The sequence below is a fragment of the Psammomys obesus genome, unplaced genomic scaffold (genome assembly GCF_907164565.1).
Source record: "Psammomys obesus unplaced genomic scaffold, mPsaObe1.curated_primary_1811, whole genome shotgun sequence".
Taxonomy (NCBI): domain Eukaryota; kingdom Metazoa; phylum Chordata; class Mammalia; order Rodentia; family Muridae; genus Psammomys; species Psammomys obesus.
Genome location: NW_026590767.1, coordinates 11,135,439 through 11,156,428, shown reverse-complemented (window position 1 = coordinate 11,156,428; position 20,990 = coordinate 11,135,439). Strand labels below are relative to the sequence as shown.

General features: G+C 41.1%; 1 protein-coding gene across 1 annotated transcript in view; it reads right to left on the bottom strand.

The window, feature by feature from the left end:
* Scart1 (scavenger receptor family member expressed on T cells 1) overlaps positions 1–20,990 on the bottom strand; it is a 73,788-nt gene that overhangs the window by 24,418 nt on the left and 28,380 nt on the right. The window contains 1 exon segment of the mRNA XM_055608857.1: positions 10,845–11,156. Within this exon segment, the coding sequence (XP_055464832.1) occupies positions 10,845–11,156 (312 nt within the window).

The window sequence follows — 20,990 nt, the reverse complement described above, 5'->3', positions numbered from 1 at the left end:
ATATATATATATATATATATATATATATATATATATATATATATATACATTTATATCATGAAATTATGGAACTCAAGTTGACATTAACTCAGAGCACATCATTATAAATTAAAGGCATAAATTGTAGTAGCAAAGTAACTCTAGGAAAGCAATTTCCAAATATATTGAATCTACACTCACATTGTTTATTACAATGTCATTAATAAGATCAAAACTAGTTAACCAGCCTATCTGTTATCTGTTAAACAGATAAAGAAAATGTATACACATAATCCTCGACCATACGATTATGAAATTCTGTCATTTCTAACAGCATGTCAGTGATCATTACGTTAAAGGGGGCGGGGGGAACATGCAGAGAAAGACAAACACTCAGATGTAATGAATCCGAGAAGTTAGCTCATAGAATTTTATGTTGCTGTTATGTGTGCCAAAGGCTGGAAAAGACAGGAGAGGACAGATAGAGAAAAGCTGCTCAATGTGTGTTAAGTTACATTTAAGAAGGAAAAATAAGTTCTGCTGTTCTATTGGTCAATAAGGAGACCATATATGATGTGGTGCATATTTCCAAGGAAGCCATAGGAACATTTTTAATAAATTGACTAAAAGAAATTTATATATTTATCATTAGATACATATAATTACCAAATTTGAACATTATACCATGTATATATGTATTTTAAAAACCACGTGGTATGCCACAAAAACACATACAATATTAATCATCCGTGAAATAACTTTTAAATAATAAAAAATGGAAAATGACAAAAAGTTAATTTCTAAAACTAAATAGCATGCAAAAATTCATGAACATAAAATGCGATCATGAAAGAAATAAAAATTAAAACTTGTAAGACACACAGATATATATCACAAAATGACAGAGGTAGCAATGCCCAGTGGTCAATTATTTTGAGAATAAAAAGTGAACTAAACCTATTAACAGAAAATAATTACCGAATATTACAAAAATGTTATATATTATCTATAATAGATTCACTTCATATTAACACGCAAGTAGGTTGACGGTCAATGGGTAGAAAAGCGTCCTTACGCATTGAGTATTGAGTATTCTGACATCAGACCAGAAAGACTGTAAGAAAAACAACTATGACATGAGACCAAAAGGACCATTATAAATTGATCAAGGTGTCAGTTCACCAGTACTAAATAACAATGTTCAGCACATAAACAGCAGAGCCTTGGGAAACAGAGGCAGAATTTGCTGGGGGAAATGGGAGGTACATACAGTTCTCCAATAGTGACCAGAGACTTAGAAAGCTGCTGTCGCAGTAGACAGAACACCCACAGGGAACACAGGAAGGAGAGAACTGCAGCAACCTCACAACCATTGGAGGCTCATTGGCACACAGGAGACTTCCCAGCATGGATCATATTCTAGACCACATAACAAATGTGGATAAAGTTAAAATCTGGTTTAAATGGAAAATGCCTATTTCATAATAATAATGAAAACATAATGAAAAAAGGGATTGGCATCAGAAAAAGATACACGAGAAGAAATATATACATTTTTTTCAAAGTAACTCAGACAACTTATGAGACCAAAACAAAATAAAATCTGGGCCTGGAGAGATAGCCCAGTGGTTAAAAGCACTTACTGTTCTTGTGGAGAGCTGAATTCAGTTCCCAGCACCCACATCAGACAGCTTATAACCACCTGTAACTCCATTTCCAGGGGATCTGGGCCCCTCTTCTGGCCTCCACAGACACACACACACACACACACACACACACACACACTATGATTTTAAAATAAAGTAAGCATTTAAAAAACAAACAAGGGAGGTACTGGAACACCAACCCAAGCACAAAACCTTTGACCCACAATTTTTTTTTCTACCTACAAGATGGACAGTGGTAAAGATGGAGCAGAAATTGAGGGAAAGGCCAACCAATGAGTGGCCCTGCCTGAGATCCATGCCATGAGAGAGAGCCCACCCCATTAATGATGTTCTGCTGTGTTTGCAGATAGGTGCCTAACATTGCTGTCTTCTGAGAGGCTTTACCCGGCAGCTGATGGGAACAGATGCAGAGACCCACAGCCAAACAACAGGCAGAGCTCGGGGAGTCTTATGGAAGAGTGGGGGAAAGTGTTAATGGAGCCAGAAGGGGCAAGCACACCACAAGAAAACCTACAGAATCAAGTAACCTGGGCCTATAGAGGCCCACAAAGCTGAACTGACAGCCAGAGGGCATGCATGTGACTGACCTAGGCCCTCAGCATATATGTTAACAATTGTACAGTTCAGTCTTCATGTGGGACTCCTAACACCAGGAGTGATATAGCTGGGTCTCGAGGTAGAACTATTTCCAATTTTCTAAAAAAGCTTCAGATTGATTTCCAGAAAGGATGTTTGCCCTCCCAGAAGCAATGGAAGAGGGTTCCCCTTCCTCTATATCCTCACCAGCATATGTTGTCACTTGAGTTTTTGATCTTAACCATTCTGACTAGTTAAGATGGAATCTTAGAGGCTAGGAGGATACGAATGTGACTCTAGCTGAGACTTCTGGGGTGGGGGGATCACAGAGACTGAAATGACCACCTCTTAGCCAGACAGGACTAGTAGAGGGAAGGGGAGAATAATCCACCAACAAAACCCTAGATCCAAAAATTACCCCGCCTACAAGAAGTGCAAAGATAAAGAGGAAACAGAGATTGAGAGACTGTCCAACCAATGATTGGCCCAACCTGAGGCCTACCCCACAGTACAGAGCTAGCCCCTGACATGATTAATGATGCTCTGTTCTGCTTGCAGACAGGAGTCTAACATGACTGTCTTCTGGGAGACTCCACCCAGTGGCAGATTGAGGCAGATGCTACAACTTGCAGCCGTGCATTGGGTGGAGCTCCAGGGGTCCTGTGGAAGTATTGGGGGAAAGAGGGGAGGACCTGGGGAAGACAGGAACCTCACAAGAAGACCAACAGAGACAACTAACACAGACCCATGAAGGCTCACAGAGACTGAGACATCAATTAAGGAGCATGCATGGTCTGGCCCTAGGCCCTCTGCACATATGTGGCTGCACATATGTGCAGCTTGGTTTTCACATGGGTCGCCGGGCGAGTGGGGGGAGGGAGGTGTTTCTAACATGGATGCTATTGCCAGCTTTTGATCACTGCACCATCCCAGGGATGTCTTGCCCGGTGTCAGTGGACGAGGATATGCCCAATCCTGATGTGACTTGATGTGCTGAGGAGGGTGATATGGGGGAGGGGAGCTCCCCTTTTCTGTGGGGAAAGGGTGAACAGAAGGGAGAAAAAGGAGAGGGGTTACTGGGAGGAGAGGAGGGAGGGGCACCCTTGGGATGTAAAGTAAATAAAATTGAAATAAAATTTAAAAAATTTAAAAAGCATTTGTGTGATACTTTAGATAGACTAATAAAAATGGAGAGAAAAAACACATTATCAAAATCAAAAGTGGGCATAGATACACACATACACACGTATACACATGCATACATACACACAAAATACATATAATCCATTTTTATTATTCTATCTATTATAGAATAATAGATTATATAATAGATTTTTATAGATTATAGAATAATTATATTCTATAATTATAGAATAATCTAATGGGTGTGACAATTGTTCCCCCAAGAGCCATACACTATCTAATAAAAACCCCAATGCCATGCATAGGAAGCCTCCAATTTTTGAGTTGGTGGTCAGGAAAATCTAAGCAACTCCCCAAACAATATAAGCTGTTGCTGTTGCCCTTGGTTGCTTCCCAGACACTGAAAATAAGACCCTATTGCCATAAACCTTGGGAGGAGGACTAGACACAGAACTTAGGAACTGAGCTGGTTCTGACCCAGAAGCCCCTTCCTTGAGGACTTGCTCTCATACTTCCAATGCTATTCAAGCTGCCAAGAGAGAAAAGCAGCAGTAGCCCGACCAAGCTGTAAAGCCTGTGAACCACAAAATGAACAGCCTTGCAGCATAGCCAAATAGAGCAGCCATGGCACTCATCTTGGGGGTAACCAACAGATGTCTAACCAAACTTAAGGCCCACTAAATAGTAGGGAATTCACAGCTGGTATTGTTAATAACAATAACAATAATAATAATAATAATAATAATAATAATAAGAAGAAGAAGAAGAAGAAGAAGAAGCTATTTTGAAAAGCATTTCACTAAGAAAAGAGATCATAAATGATCTCTTTAAATCATGTAAATGAAAACCACAATTCCAAGAAAAACACAAATTATGGAAACTGACCCAATAGGAAATCAAAATATGAAAAGACTTATCATTGGCAATGAAATTGACTCTAGGGCTAGAGAGATGGCTCAGTGGTTAAGAGCACTGTCTCCTCTTCCAGAGGTCCTGAGTTCAATTCCCAGCAACCACATGGTGGCTCACAACCATCTATACTGGAATCTGATACCATCTTATGGCATGCAGGTGTACATTCAGAGAGAGCACCCATCTACATAATAGATAGATAGATAGATAGATAGATAGATAGATAGATAGATAGATAGATAGATAGATAGATATATGAGGGGAAAAAAAGGAAATTGACCCTAAACTTTCTCAACAAAGAAAAGCATAGGGCAAGATGATTTCATGGACAAATTCTCCTGAGCACTTAAAGGAAAATTAATATCAACCTTTTTCAAGCTTTTTTTAAATGGGTGAAAAATGGCTCTCTAGCTCCCTATATGCATCATTATCCTGATAGAAAATCCAGGTGAAGACATCACAATAATAGGAAACTACAGACTAGGATCCTGAAAATACTGATGCAAAAAACTAACAAAGGAGATGGCATAGCAACCAAGATTTATCTCAGAAAGGCAAAGTTGATTCAATCCATAAGAAACAACCACAGTAATACAAAATGTCAACACACTGAAGGAAAAAGTAATGATCACCTCAAATTGTGTCCTTGGTATAGTCTGATATTATTAAATTATTTTTAGAAATAATAGGAACAAAAGAGAAGTTTGTAAGGAAAACCTAAAGCTAGCCTGTGCTCAAAAGTCCAAGACCGGAAGCCTCTGTCCTAACATCAGGGGCATGAGACGGGTACTCACATTCACCACACCCACTGAACACTAAGGGAGAGACAAAAGAAACCAAAAAGGGGAAACCAGAAATACAAAGAAGGGTTGTCCACACAGAACAAGGCTCTATTCAGAGATGAGCAGAGCTCGTACATGGAGAATCCTGAGGTATCCACAGTGGAAGTAACAGAGATAACACACTACCTCATGAAGTCACAAGATATCAACACAGACTTGTAAATTATTTAAGTTATTCAGGATAACAATTATCTTGTTATACTAACACTGAACAGTCAAAAAATGAGATTAAAAACTCTACTACATATAAAAAAAATTAGCAAGGTGTTTAACCCCAAACGTGGAGGAGTTGTTTAAAAGATCAAACTTTGCTTTACCCAATTAAGTAAATCCAGAGCCCAGTCAAAGAATTTAGTGTGAGAAGCCCTGCCCAGGAGACTGACTTGAGGGAGAGAAAGGGGCAAACCACAAGACACCTGTGACACTGAGGTACACAACAGACTTTCTTGGTGTCTAGGCCCACAGATTCCTGGGAAGGAAACGTGCGATAAGAAACAGTTGAGGGTCCTGAAGTTACCTGATAAGCTAGGGTCAGATGGAAGGGGAGGAGGATCTCCCCTATCAGTGGACTTGGAAAGGGGCAGGGAGGAGATAAAGGAGGAAGGGTGAGACTGAGAGGGAGTGAGGGAGCGAGCTACAGCTGGGATACAAAGTTAATAAACTGTAACTAATATTTAAAAATAAAAATAAAAAAAGAAAAGAAAAGAAACAGTTGAGGGCCCGTTTTCAAAATCCTTTCACACAGAGCCTGAGAAGCAAACATTCATACACAGCCATCCAACCTTCATCACTAGGAACCATTTAGGCAATGACTATTCATCATTTTCCTTCTGGCTGTGACCATGTATCTGATATGAAGGTAAAGGGGAAAAGGATTTGTTTGAGCAGAAGTTCACAGAGATACAGTCTGCCATAGAGGGGAAGGAATGGCAGTGAGAATGTGGTACAGGTAATCTTCTTGCATCCTAATGTAGAAGGAAGGGAGCAGAGAAGAGACTGGGGTAGGCCTGAGCTATAAGACCTCAAGAGCCACCTTCCCCTAGTAATCCATTTTATCCAGCCAGGCTCCGTCACCTACATAATCTATAACAGTGTCACAAGCCAGGTACTAAGTATTCAAATTCATGAGCCTTTGGGGGCAGTCCACACTCAAACTGTAGCAATAAGCAAGTGCAGGCCTCAGACTCTACCATGTATTCATTTAGAACCAACCAGTGAAGCCTTAAAACGTGGATCCTCAGACATTGACAGCGACTTCCTCCACTACTGGATGTGTTATGCCCAAACCAGGTACCTCATAGAAATTTCCATGTCCTCAAGGAGCTTCAAAAAGTCTGGAGATTCAACATTGTCCATGAACACTGAGTTAAAGTACCCCACCTTCAGCCGGTACGCCCCAGCCAACTGAAACAGAAAACTGCTAGGACATCTTACTGGGAAAACAGCCAATAAGGAGGGGAGAGATGAATAACCCACCAGATGCAGAAATATCATGGCAACAGCACAAAAGGTTAACCTGACACTACCAGGGGAACATAACTACCTTACTGTGAGGAAACCTGTAAACATCCCAACAAAGAATTCAGGGGAATTATTTTAAGGAAACCTAACAAAAGTGAGCAGTCATCACTGAAATTATGTTGGATGAAGTAGGCTTTAGGCCAAAAGCATGAAAATGAAACAAAAATGAATAAAATATCCAACAATAAATAAGTTATAATAATAATTATATTATTAATAATAATTGCAACGTTGTATACATCCAATACTAGAGGATGTAACTCTATAAAAGGGCCATTACAAATTCTAATGGCAGAAATTGAGCTCAATACAATCATGATGTGGATGTAGTATTCTACTTTTATCAGAAAACAGATTATCCAGACATCTCAGAAAGTCTACAGATAAATACAAAAAAAAAAAAAAAAATAGATCAATGGTCCTGTCATGAATTTATAGGCAAATTTACTCGATGGTGTCACAAAACATTTCTCCTTGTCATTCACAGGATATAGTCCACGGTAGAATACAGGAAAGGCCACAGGCATGAGACCTCAAATTCTAATGGTGAAAATCCTTACTAATCTCTTCAGTGGACAAAATGGAATAAAGCTAGGAATCAACAGCATGACAAACTTTACAAACCCTAAAAATATATGAAATTTTTGTATAAACAACCTGTGGTGGACTAGTCTATAGCTCAGGGTTAGGGTGTGTTTTTGGCATAAGATCCGGGGTTTTAACCCCTCTTCGGAACATAAACAAACAAAACAGAAAGTAAATACTGAGTCAGAAAAAAATTCTGAGCAGTAAAGGTCACTTGTTGCTCTTGGAGAGGACACAGGTTCTGTTCCCAGCAACTACATTGCAGTTCACACAGATCCACTCAGCACACTCTTCCGACCTCATGGGTACCAGGCATGCATGGGGTGCACGTACATTCATACAGGCAAAACACTCCTACAGTAAAGCAAACACATCTTTAAAACAGGAAAGGAAACAGCAACATCAGTGGATGCTATGAAACCAGCCTAACAAGAAAGCTTACAGCGAGAAACCCCAAACAACCTGAGGATGCAACGCAGTGATCTAGCAAGACAAGAATAAACCATATCCACGATTAGTACAAGGAAAGAAATGATAAAGAGCAAAACAAGAATACGCTGAAGGAATACTGTACTTTGTGATCATTGTGGGGGAACCAGCATTTTTAAAAGTTAAAAGCAAAAACGTTTAAGGTCTATAAAAGCTAGACAGGAGAAATGAAGTGTCCTGGTTGATACCAGCTTGACTTTCCTATGGTCTATGACCCAAGTGTGTTGTGCCTTCAGCAGTGATGTCTTATCCTCAAGTTCTGGAGGGTAACCAAAAGCAATAATGATAGAGTGTAATGTTTGGGTGGGCCTATATGACTCCAGAGATCAATAACTGGAAAACAGATATTCCATACCTGGACCTGGTCAAGGCTTTTTGTTTGATAGACAAAAAGCTTTTTGTATGATGTCTGGATGAGGCATTATCCCCCTGTGGTAAGATAACTCCGATTTAACTCCATATATATGTAAGTATATATACACGCACATATATATGTACATGTACATATAGGTATCTGTATATATATGTACATATGTGGAGTTAAATGTATATAAACGCACATGTATATATACATATATGTGTGTGTTACATACATATATATGGGGTTAAATAAATATGGACTACTATTTTCTTATTAATGATATATATCTTATAATATACACATCCCTCTCTTACCATGCCCTCCCATCGATCAGTGTGTTTACACTTCCTGTTCCATTATTCTCCTTTCTCTTGATTGCCACCTGCATTCTATATCCTTTTATCTGAAACCTCACCCCAGGACCCCTCACTGGTTTCCTGTTTTCTGTAAATATTCCAATGGAAACATATGTAGAGACTCAGAACTGGTATCCATACATGAGAGAGAACATGCAGTGTATGTCTTCTTCAACCCTGAGTCAACACTTTTACAATTATTGCTTCTGATTCCATCCATTTATCTGTAAAGTTCATTTTTCTTTGCAACTGAATAATCTTTCACGGTATGGGAACACACTTTCATTATCCATTCATCCACAGAAGGACATCTATACAGTTCATATTTCCTGGCTATTTTTTGTGAATAGAGCAGCAATGAACATGGATGTGCAGGTACTTCTATAGGAGCTATCATGGAGTACACAGCACAAGTGTAGACACAGTAAGAGAGACGTTGCCTCAAAACAAAGTGGAAGGAGAGAACCAACTATTGAAAAGTTGTCCTCTAGGACCTCCCCTATCAGTGGACTTGGGGAGGGGCATGCGTGAAGAAGGGAGTGGGATAGGGAGGGGAGGAGAGAGGGGCTTATGGGGGGGATACAAAGTGAATAAAGTGTAATTAATAAAAAGAAAAAAAAAGTTGTCCTCTGACTTCCCCACGCATGCTGTGGCCCCTGTGCACCTACATTAATAATTCCTAACACACAATTTTAAAACAATGATAGATCCAAACAGCACTTTAAGAAATCTACAAAGTTAATTATAATATTCATGTGCATTTTATATGTATATAAAATATATAATATTCATGTGCATTTATATGGACCCAAGCCATATAAAGAGCCAGACATACACTCCCTTATTTCCAAACTTACTGTAAAGCTACAGTAAACTGAGAAGTATGGTACAGATGGAAGCTAGATACAGAAATCAGTGGACCATGACTGAAGTGCAATAATTGTCTCACACACAATCATGAAGTTTCTGAAAGTGGCCATGACTATTTGTTTGGGAAGAGCAATGTCCTAAGGAAGGCGCACACGGGAAGTGTGGAGCTGGTCCTCTAGATGACAGGAGCAAATGTGAGCTCAACTCCCAGCCTAGCCCTAGGCACACGCTGAAGGACAACAGCCTTAACAGAAAGCAGGAGGTGATGCTGCAGGGCTTTGCCAGGCTTTAGAAGTGACACCAACGCAAAGCACGAGGCAGAGAGCAAACACTAGAATCAAGCAATCTGAAACTGTCATTTTACAAATGGAAACAACTGGGGCTGTACAGCACGTGTTGACAAAGGATCGCCATACAGAGCATGAAAAGCAATCGGTACTACCCCCAAAAGACAGGCAACTTATTTCTGAAGTTGATGAAAGCTGAGCAGACAGATATCTGAAAGACCAAAGTAAAACAATACATAAAAGACTAGAGAGGAAAATAAGAGAGAGAACACAGGCTGAGTCACCCATTTAGCTTTCCGTGGTGATCACAGCACAGACCCCAGACCCCAGACCTTGACCACATCACATCACACCCTGCCAGTCCATAAGCTGACTCACTTTCCCCTGGAAAAGTTAGTGACACATCTTGGTCATGGCCACAGCAATGTCCAGGATCTAATGAACAATGGAGCATCAATGATTCATTGCCACACAGTGGAAGGCCCACTTCTACACAGGCATGGAGCCCTAGCCAAAGTGGGAACCCCCAGATGTGGATGCAGCCGCACCATACACCAGCTCCTGGCAAACCGTGTAAGCTGTGAGCAAGTGAGCAAGGCCAGGTCAGCCTGCAGATGGTGCCCCAGGGCAACCTCACAGAGCCTCCAGGAAACCCTCACAGGGTTGCTCACCACCTACCAGCCAGACCTCCATGTGTCCATGGGATAAATGGACAGACGCAACTAAGGTCAGGGGAGGCTCTGTGTAGACACTGGATGACATGACCTGATGGCTGTCATCCAGTCCCCAGAAGGGATGGTGTGAAAGGATACAGGACCACTTTCATTGCTCCTGACACAGAGGACAATAGGTTAAGTGCTGGGTCCACAGACCAAAGACCAGATCCCCTGTTCTGTCCTCTCTTGAGCCTTTGACTCCACACAGATTCTAAACACAAATTCCTTCTGGTCACTTGGTTTCTGGGGTTATGAGGATGCCTGTGTCTATTGTGAGAATAATAGATACTGACTTCAATCCCCTTTACTCAGGCCACAACTGGAGCCACGAACACAGCAGACCAAGCTACAGCAATGCCCACTGGGGTACGCCAGGGCCTCCCAAAGCCATTTCTCAATGGTAACATGGACTAATGTCATCCATGATCGACAGGAGAGGATTCCATTGACTCTTGCTGTGGGGTAGATGGTGAATCTGTTCTTTATATGCAGGCATCCAACACCTAGATATAAACAGTTATCAACAGAGGGTGTTCCTACCTGTGCATACGACCTGGGTGTAGGCTAGAGGGTCACACTGCTCTAGGAAGTTCGTATTAATCTTGCAGTGAAAAATGTCAGCCTCCACTCCCCGGCATGCAATAAATTTCTTTTCCTGATTCCCAATGTCCACTTCGTGGTAGGCTCTGGACCACTGCAGAGCGGTGCCACACTCCAGCTGCCTGCACAGGACACCAGCTTCTTCCTTCATCAAGTCACACGTCTGGAGCAGGACGTTTTTACTCAGCAACTCGGGAGTCCCAGCACAGAGACTGCCACCACTGCCCAGCCTGACTTCTGGTGCTACACCCCCTAGTAGCACAGAAGAAAAAAAAAAACTGATCCTGGAAACCTGTTCACATGGTAAGTGACCAAGATATACAGACTCACTTCCTCAACCTGAGGTAGCACACAAAGGGCTCTGGGTCCTGTCACCACTCTTTGCTGTTCCCTGGCATGACAGGGGCAACACCACCATCCTTCTAGGATTACAGCGTCAAGATTTGAGCACACACAGTAGATAGAGTGGGTGCCAAGGGAACCTAGTCAGAATACCTGCCTCAAGCACCAAGTAACTCTCCCTAGTTGGAGTTGTAACCTGAACACCAAGAGGGTATGGATGGGCCCTGAGGTACTCCCCGACTCTAAGGCAGGCCAAAAAAAAAAGAAAGAAAGAAAGAGGGGAGGGAGGGAGGGAGAAAGAAAAGAAGAGAAGAGAAGAGAAGAGAAGAGAAGAGAAGAGAAGAGAAGAGAAGAGAAGAGAAGAGAAGAGAAGAGAAAATAGAGAGAGTTTGGTGGCTGCCCTTGGAAAGCAGTAGACCTCAGAAAAAGTTACTGAGAAGGGGTCCAGGAAGAATGAGAGCTGAGCTCCCTAAGGACACAGAGGGAGAGCCCTCACTGAGTCTCTCATCAGAGGAATCTGTAGCAAAGGTACTCACACCCATCCAGAGCCCCCCTCCTCCCCTTGGAGATTTGTCTCAATTCCTTTGGTTTGGTTCCTTCCCAGGGAAGGAGGACCTGGGGAACCCAAGCTGACTCACCTGAACAGGAAATTGACACTATACACTGGCATTCACAGCCATTAATGGTCCCCCAGAACCCTGAGGAGCACTCCCAAATCGTGGCTTCCTCGCCGTGGCACTGGACATCATAAAGCCAAGGTACCTCCATCTCTTCTGGTCTCAAAATGTGCTGGTAGGTATAATGTGCATGGCCACAGCCAAGCTGTTTGCAGACCACTGAAGCCTCCTTCAGACCCCTCCCCACACACCAGGCCTCGAAGTCCACCATACTGCACATGCAAATTGCCACTGCAATAATGTGTACTCCCAAGGAGACTCACAGAGTCCTGTGGAGATGCACCTTCGTGGGCAAGAAGATAGCACAGGGAGAAAATACTGAGGATCTTGTTGCGAACTCTCTGAAATTGGAAAGCTCATTTTTACTCTTCATCGCAACTCTTCCTTCTCCACAGATCTCCCTGCCATTAACACTGCACTGCGATAGCATCAAACAGTCACTTTGATAAAATGAAAGTTAGTAGAAACAAACACGCACCAAAACAACAACAAAAACAGAGCATCAGGCATCACACGCCTGTGCCATTCCTGAATGCGGTCATCTACGTTCCATACTCCTGTGTCCCTGACACCCAGGGCAAGCACACACTCACCAGGAAGAAGGCTCCAACAGGCTAGCAACAAAATCCATAGCCCAAGAGAGGACAGTTCCATGCTGGGTCTCCCCAGGCTGACGGTACCCATCTCTGCCTTCAGGCAGAAGGTAGATTCTAACTCAGGTGACACCATTCTGAGGCCAGAGCCTTTAAGCAATGTGAGATCCTCCCCCATATCAGAGCCGTCATCTGTCACCCAGAGCAAGCACTTACCCACCGTGCCAGAGCCCAGGCAGTGCCAGCACTGCAGGACTTCCCGCAGCTGGAGTCCGTTGCAGTCCCAGAAGGACAAGGAGTCTCTTCCAAGCAAGGTCCAAATGGCTATAGTTGTTAAGGTCAGTGTCAGAAAGGACATCAAGGGCCTTTCTCTGCCTTAAACAGAAGATCTGAATGAAGAGCTGAGTCCTTCCAAGATCAGTTTATTGTCAGTAGACAGGCTTGGCAATTTGATCACAGTACTGAAAAATATATCTTTCTTGATCTCAGATGCCAGAGGAATGCATGCCTCCCTGTGATAACATGCCTACATGAGAAACGACCACACAAGCCAAGTCCATGTAAGATTGGAAGATACACTAACGAATGTGTAGACAAAGGAACACAGCACCATTAAGATCATTTTTCATCTGTATACTTGCTGATGAGCTACTATAAACTATTGTTTGTAAAGGAGGACATATACTTATACTGAGATGAATTTTGCCTATTAGTTTGGTATCTTTATGTCTGCAAAAATAAAAAAGGAAAGGGAGGAAGGAAGGAAGGAAGGAAGGAAGGAAGGAAGGAAGGAAGGAAGAAAGAAAGAAAGAAAGAAAGAAAGAAAGAAAGAAAGAAAGAAAAGAAAAGAAAGTTGATTTCTCGATGAACCTACAGCACATGGTTCCAAACAACTATTTCTAGGAGGTTGAATTTTCTGTACTTATAGCCTTTAAAAGTTCATAACGAACATCAGTTATGCTGATAAAATTACCTGATCAAAAGACATATGAGAACCCACAACATAATTTTAATATCCAGAGTCAAATTAAAAATCTCATGTTCCTTAATGAAAAATTATTAGGAATGACAAAATAAGGGGAGCAGGGGCCCTCTCTGACATGGGCTTTCTTGACAGTTTTTCAGTTACTTGCCCCTGGAGGAACTGCCTTGCTAGGCCTCAGCTCTGATATGACTTGATGAGCTGAGATGGATGGTGGGGTGGGGATGGCGGGGGGGCTCCCCTTTGCTGAGGAATAGGGGACAGGGAAGAAGGGTGGGACTAGAAGGTGAGGAGGGATGGGGCTAAGACCAGGATGTAAAGTGAATAAATAAATTAATGAATTAATTAATTGTTTAAATGACAAAATGGTGGCACAAAAATGTAAGGCCACAGGAACCCTCCAGAGTAGACTCTGATGCCAGTATCAAAGTTCCTCAGTGTCAGCCATCATGAGAATGTGTTTCAGAGGCCTGCTTGATGAGAGGGGGATCCAATTTTCCTGAATTTCCTAAAAGGGCCCTGGTCACCGAGGGTGGCCACACCCATGGCCACCCCTCTCCTCAGCCTTTTTCACCTCAATCATCGCCATGCCCTAACTTGCTAAGACCAATGCTTAGGACATAAAAGTTCTTTCTCATGAGGCCAGCATGAAGTGTATACAGGATTTCCCATAAATAAAACAAATGAAAGACATTTTACATGTTTTCCAACGTTATTGGTAGGAGTTAGATCCTTATCTAGATTACCTATGCAAAGAGCTTGGGGAGATTATGGGTCTTCCAGAGAGGAAAAGGACTAGTCAGAATGTGGACAGAGAAGGATGGTGGAAATTGAAGCCTGAAGCCCATAACCAAGAAGATTACACCTGACTCTACTGCCTGGGAAACCCCTCTGGATTCTGAGGCTTTCAGCTAAGCTGCCCTCTGCTGGTAACTAGCTCCTTTGCAAGGTTGCTAAGCACTAACAATGCCAGGAAGAAGGGACCCTCCCGCCTGTTATGATACCTGCTGGTTGTTCAGGCAGCTCCAGCGACAGTTTTTATGGGTTGACACCATGCTTGAATGAGGTTCTTGCTGATTCAACTGCCTTTGAACTGAACATGCTCCTGAAAGAAACTCTTCACAAATACTTTTCTGAGTGACCCCCATAAATTCACTGCTTCACTTACCTGACTCTGGCAGAATCATATCTTTGATCTGTTGGTTTTGTTCCCTATTCTGGTGAACAAATTATTGCTCAGGAAAAGTCAAACAACAGTATGTTTACATGGATGGATGGCTGAATTGCCCCAAGGGCAATCTGGTATGCAGAGATAAAATAGGCTGGATCATTCATCAAAACTCAAGATACCTCTTTTTTCACCAGAACACTAGAAGGACCTATAGGCACCAAGAGAAGAGTCCATATTAAAGGCACATCAGGAGGTTCTACTCTCCACAGTGACACTACAAGGATCAGCAATACAATAAAACACTGGGTAAACCCAGTATTCATCAAAACTTCATGAGCAGGGCTGGAGAGATGGCTCAGTGGTTGAGAGCTGTCTGCTCTTCCAAAGGACCCGTGTTCAATTCCCAGCACGCACATGGCAGTTCACAACTGTATGTAATGCCAATTCCAAGGTATCTGACACCTTCACACTAATGCACATAAGCTAGAAATTAAATACATTCTTTTTAAAAACCTCATGAGGGTCCATTTGGATCAAATCGTGGAGCTAACATACATGTGCAATCTGCTCCATGTGGACCAGGGAGCAAACTCAGGGAAATATGTGTCACAGAAAGCGTGTGATCACAGACATCGGGATGTGTGTGACCACAGAGTTTCTTTTGCTGGGGAAGATCATGCCCAGAGTAATCAGTGGGACAATGGACCAGTTTAGTGAGAAAAGAAGCCCAGAACTGTCTGGACATAAACAGTGTGGTCCTGAATGAATGTAGCCAGTTTGGTTTTATGAAGGTGTAGTCACAAAAATTTTGGTCATGCCATCGAGCTTCTGGTATATGCTGTTCTCAGACAGGACAGGTGTAAGAGCTGCAATGGTGGTGCATTGATTTTCTGCAGAAGTAGGACAGCCATGCCTGTGGGTGAGATGAGGGTTCGCATCATGTTTCATGAGGAGAAAACTATCTCTCAAAAGAACTGTAGGAGCAAGAGGTGGGAATTCCACAGTCTGCTCACAATTGGGTCAAGACAGAAATCAAGAAGGAAATTAAGATATTTGTTTGAATTGAGTACAAATAAAAACACAACATACCCAAATTTATGGGTCACAATGCAGGCAGTTCTAAAAGGCAAGTTCATAGCACTAAGTGTCTACATTAAAAAGTTAGAGAAATTCATATTAGTAACTGAACAGCACATCTGAAAACTCTAGAACAAGAAGATACAACACCCAAAAATAGTAGATAGTAGAAAATATTCAAACTCAGAGCTGAAGTCAATGAAATAGAAACAAATAAACAACAGCAAAAACCAATAATCAATGAAACACAGTTGGTTCTTGGAGAAAATTAACAAGATTGACAAACCCTTAGCCAAATTAACTAAAAGACTCAGAGAAAATGTCAGAATTAATAAAATTAGATACGAAGGAGGATGTCACAACAGACACTGATAAACCCAGAGAATCAGAGTGACACACTTTTAAAATTCTATTGTCCAGCAAACTGGAAAACCTAGAAGAAATGCATGAATTTCTAAATATATATGACCTATCAAAGTTAAATAATGATGAAAATAACAAGCCTTTAGCCCTAGTGAAATAGACTCTGTAATTAAAAATATGCCATCCCCCCAAAAAAAGAAAACAAATGAAAGAAGTAAAGTGAACAAAAGAAAGCAAATGAAAGAAAGGAAAACAAAAAGCCCATGACCAGATGTCCTTAGCTCAGAATTATATCACACCTTTAATTAAGAGCTAATGCTAATACTCTCCAAATGATCCCACAAAGTAGAAACTGAAAGAAAATTTCATAATTCTTTATACAAAGCCAGTATTACACTGATACCAACACCACACAAGGACCTAACAACAAAAAAAAAGAAAATTATACACCAATATCCCTTATAGACATAGATGGAAAATTTCTCAATAAAATGTTTGCAAAGAAAATTTAAAAATATATCAACAAGATTATCCACCAAGATCAAGATGTAAGGATAGTGGAACATACACAAATCAATAAACATAACCCACCACATAAATAGAATGAAAGACAAACCACATAATCATCTTATTGGTTCAAAACAATGTCATTGTCAAATTACAACATCCCTTCTTGATCAATGTCCTGAGGAGACTAGAAATACAAAGTACAACATAATAAAGGTAATTTTCAGAAAGCTCACAGCCAATATCAAGCTAATCAGAGATTAAACTCAAAGAATTTCCACTGAATTAAGGAAAAAAAGACAAGGATATACCCTCTCTTCATACTTATCCAATACAGTACTTGAAGTATTACCAAGAGCAGTAAGACAACTCAAGGAAATTAAGGGGATACAAACAGAAAAGGGAGAATTTAGAAATCTCTACTTGATAGGATATGATTTTTACACATAAAAGACACTAAAGACTCCATTGGGAAAGTTCTAAGCTGATAAACACTTTCAGCAAAATGGCAGGATATAAAATTAATGTACAAAAATCAGTAACCTTCCTACCTACAAATAACACACTGAGAAAGAAATCAGACAACAATATCTTTCACAATATTATCGTCACTACTGGATGAGATGCAATCAATACTTAATATTCTATACCAAGAACCTGAAACTAGATAGGTCATGAGCCTAGGAAAAACTTACTTCTATGTAAAATGACTCATAATGACATTTGCTACACTCATAAATCAGTGCACTGCTCAACTGTTATCAGAGAAGCTTCTTTTTGTAATAAACGATAATTAACACAGAGACCCAGAACTGGACAAAGCAAAGAAATTGAGAACTTGGAGCATTCAGTCCTAATGGGATGCTTTCATCAAACCTCTCACCTCAAGGCTTAAGGACCTATGTAAAAACTAGAGGTGACAGATAACTGCAAGAAAGTAACATCTTCTGGATACAACAGGACTGACACATATTAATTCACAGAGACTGTAGCATCATACACAAGACCTGCATAAGTTCAAGGCTGAGGGATTCCAGCTGAAGAGGAAGTGGTTGCTGGGCCCCACCCCTAGCCATGAAGCAATTTGGTGCTGGAGAAGGGAAAATAGGTTTCCTCCAATGGAGAGTCGCTTAGTACATCAATGACAGTCCAGGCAGGGCCCATGTTCAGGAGAAGCTGACCAACAAAAAAGGAACACTATAAACTTGGGGGAGGTCATTTGTTCCATTTTGTTTGGGGGGCATTTTTGTCTTGTTTTTTGATTTTTGTTTTTTGTGTTTTGAGTTGTTTTTTTTTTTTTTTTTTAATGACAGAGAGATCATAAAGTTGGGTAGGTAGAGAAGTGAGGAGGGTCCAAGAGAAGTTGGGGGAGAGGAACTATGACCAAAATATGTTGTATGAAAATGTTTAGTTAAAAATGGAGGAAGAAAAGAAAAAGAGCAAGAGAGCTGGGGCAAGAGCACAGAGACGTATAGGAATTGCAGTCTAGCTGTGTGAGTACCCTGAGGAAAAATGATCTATGTGTTTAGAAACATCTGTATTCCAACATTGATTCCTGTATTGTTCACAGTAGACAACCTGTCTGCTTCGTGAGTAAAGAAAGAAACCTGTTTATGTGCACACTGTAGTATTCGGCCCTTTAAGAAGAGGGGATTCCTGTCATCTTGAACACGGGTGAATCTGAAGGATACGGTGTGATGTTAAAGGCCAGGGACATGAGGGTACCTACCACGGGATCATATTGTGCTCAAAGAAGCCGAGTGGCGTTTTGGTTACCAGACATCTTGGGGTTGGGAAGATCTTCGGCATGGATGGAAGGGGTTTGATCAAAGAGCACAGTAACGTAGTTAACAAGGTAAGGGTAAGGGCTCCATTGTGCGACGCGGTCACTAGCATTACGCCAGAAGTGGATCCTAACTGTTCTCACCGTAGATAATGACAATTATGTGTCTTAATGACTATGTGGATTGCCTTGATTAGACATTGGACAATGTGTACATACAAAAGCATAGTGTATACCTTGAATATGTATTTTCGTGGGTCAATGGGAACAATAGTAATGAAATGTATTACTAAATTGAAAATGTTAGCATATATGAGAAGTTCAAAAGAGGAGTACACATCTGTCGATACTGTTGTTGTTTAGGTCTTGTTTAGGGTACCACATTGTTGAAGTATCACGGGGCCATAAAGTAGGGGCTGTAGTAAGAAGAAAAGGGGAGAAGGTGATGTAATTATGTTTTAATTTTTTTAAAGACTGCATTATGACCAGTCTTCGAAAGACAGAGTCTTAGAAGCAGCAACGAGTAAGTGGCTATTGACATAGTTGGGAATAAATGTAAGCTGAGCCATTAATTTCTCATCAAAAAAAAAAAAAAAACAGAAATGGAGAAACATATTCAAATTATTATAAGAGAAAACTTGACAGATAGTCATTCTAGGCTAAGGAGATGACTTAGTCTGTAAAGGCCTGCAGCACTACCATGAGAAGCAGACCCTGAATCTCCCAGAGCCCAGCTGAAAACAGCTAGATGTGGTGCATGCTTTTATCCCAGTGCGGGAAGGATGTCTTGTTTAGGGTTTCTATTGCTGGACTGAAAACACCGTGAGCAAAGGAAGCATGGGGAGGAAAGTGTTCGTTTCAGCTTACAATCTTCTATCAGGCACATCGCTGAGAGAAGTCAGGGCAAGAATATGGAAACAGGAAGTGAGGCAGAGGCCATGAAGAAGTGCTGGATATTGGCTTGTTCGCAGTGGCTTTGTCGGCCTGCTTTCTTCTAGCATCCAGGGCTGACAGACCAGGGCGGCACTGCCCACAGTGAGATGGGCACTCCCGCGTCAGTTATCAGTCAAGAAAATACACCATGAGCTTGTCCATAGATGAATCTGGTAGGGGCACTTTCTCAACTGAGCTTCCCAAATGACTCTGGCTCTTGTCAAACTAATGTAAAACTAGCTAGCACGCCCCTTTGTTTTCTTTTTACCATATTTTAGTAAATTTTGAACGTATTTTTTAAAGTTGTAGGTTATTTTGTATTCTAGTCCTTACATTTACCTTTATTTTAGTATATCTTTAATAGAATGCTTGCTACGTCTTAAGACTTGTTTCCATTTTTTATTATACACATGTACGTGAGTACATGTGGGAAACGTGCACATCAGCACCAGGGCCCAAAGGAAACAAGATGAGGGTATCAGGCCTGCCGGTGCTGAGGAGTGTGAGCTGCTGGGCATGAGTTCTCTCCAAGAGCACTACTGATACTTAACTCCTGAGCCATCTCTACAGCCCTCAATCTCTCTCTCTCTCTCTCTCTCTCTCTCTCTCTCATAAAAACTTTTAGCTGGGCATGGTGGCTCATGCCTTTGATTCCAGCACTCAGGGGGCAGAGACAGGTAGATCTCTCTAAGTTGGGGGCTGGTCTGATTTATATTGAGCTTTAGACCAGCCGAGACTGTGTGTGACTGTCTCAAAGAAAATTAAGCTAGACTTCTTTATCTTTCTCTTCGTAACATTGTTCTCAAACTTTCTATTCCTTTGTTTGTTTGTTGTTTCTTTTGTTTAACTTTGCTCTTACCTGGTCTCTGCTTGGCTCTTCCCTGTGTTTCCTTCTTTTATTTTACACATTCACTGCCACACTAACTCCAGAGTCTATATGAGCATAAAAAATGTGCTATATAAGCATAAAATTATGCTGCTAAGATGAGGAGACACGTTTCCTATGGGAATCTGCTCCCTGGAAGTCCCTGGATGTTCCCTCTGGCCATCTACACCAAAAAGATGTACTCTGAAAAATCCTGCTTTTTCAGATGAAGGATTGAATGGGCCTTTTGATTTTTCTGTATGATTCCTGGTACAGCACAACTAACTATTCAAGGAAATATATTTTTGATAGATTATTAAAAGCTTTAGCAAGAATAGAGTAAAAGAAAAATAAGTAATGAATTGGATTTAGTATTAGAAAGCATTATAAGGATAGAAAAAGAAATAATGGGCTCCTTCTTAAGAAAAAATAGCATAAGCAAGTATAGCAGGCTTGAGCATAACTTCCTTTAGTGTCTTGTTTCTAAGGAAGGTTATAAATCTTTAACAAGACATATGGGAGGATGGTTAACCAAGGTGTATTTAGACTTTAATGTAGAAAAAGACTTTGGCAGGTATTTGACTTGGCTCAGAGGACTATTACAGCTCCTGACTTTCCCCTTCACTAGTCAGTGATAATGAAACCACAGTTTGAGGTTTTGTTTCTTGTTTGCGCTGATCAGAAAGTTTCTAGGCTGAGATTTCTTGTGGGCGCTGCTTTACGCTTGGCTACACTTTCAAGTTAAAACATAAACTTTGTATCCTTGGTAAAAGTTTGAATGTTCTGAAAAGCA